The sequence below is a fragment of the Poecilia latipinna genome, unplaced genomic scaffold (assembly GCF_001443285.1).
Source record: "Poecilia latipinna isolate Pla-1442-1.1 unplaced genomic scaffold, P_latipinna-1.0 Scaffold2501, whole genome shotgun sequence".
NCBI lineage: Eukaryota > Metazoa > Chordata > Actinopteri > Cyprinodontiformes > Poeciliidae > Poecilia > Poecilia latipinna.
Window position 1 is genome coordinate 20,217 of NW_015115117.1, and position 514 is coordinate 20,730.

A 514-nucleotide genomic window follows, 5' to 3' on the forward strand; every position below is an offset into this window, starting at 1 on the left:
TGTGCATGGAGAATATATCCACCAATAAAATACAATCAACCTGATTAGACTGGCAACCAATATATTCAATTAAGCTAACTAAAATGTTCTTGTTCCTCTTTATTGTATGATTTTACTAACAGATTGGAGCCTCCCTGATGTCAAGTAATGTTGGGAGTGGTTTGTTCATTGGACTTGCAGGAACAGGAGCAGCTGGAGGCATTGCTGTGGGAGGATTTGAATGGAATGTAAGTGTCATGAAATGCGGAGGCGATGTGGTGAGGTAGATGCAGCGGACCCAAGTTTAGGAAATGAAATGATAATTTTAATGATAATCCAGAAATACAAGGTCCAAAAACCAGGCAGCACAGAGAGAGCGGAAGGCTAAGGCTCAACAACTGGTAGCAACTGGAATCACCATAGACAAAGCAACTAGACAGCCAGACTAGATATGACAAGACAATGACCCAACAAAGAACAAGGAACACAGGTGGGTTTAAATACACAGGGAGACAATCAAGAGAAACAAGGCACA

At 41.4% G+C, this 514-nt stretch overlaps 1 protein-coding gene across 1 annotated transcript in view; it reads left to right on the forward strand.

Annotated features, from left to right (window-relative positions):
- Nucleotides 1-514, forward strand: part of LOC106938071 (sodium/glucose cotransporter 4-like) — a 52,390-nt gene that overhangs the window by 16,040 nt on the left and 35,836 nt on the right. The window contains exon 3 of the mRNA XM_015019898.1: nt 123-227. Coding sequence (XP_014875384.1) covers nt 123-227 — 105 coding nt within the window. The remainder of the gene's footprint in view (nt 1-122; nt 228-514) is intronic.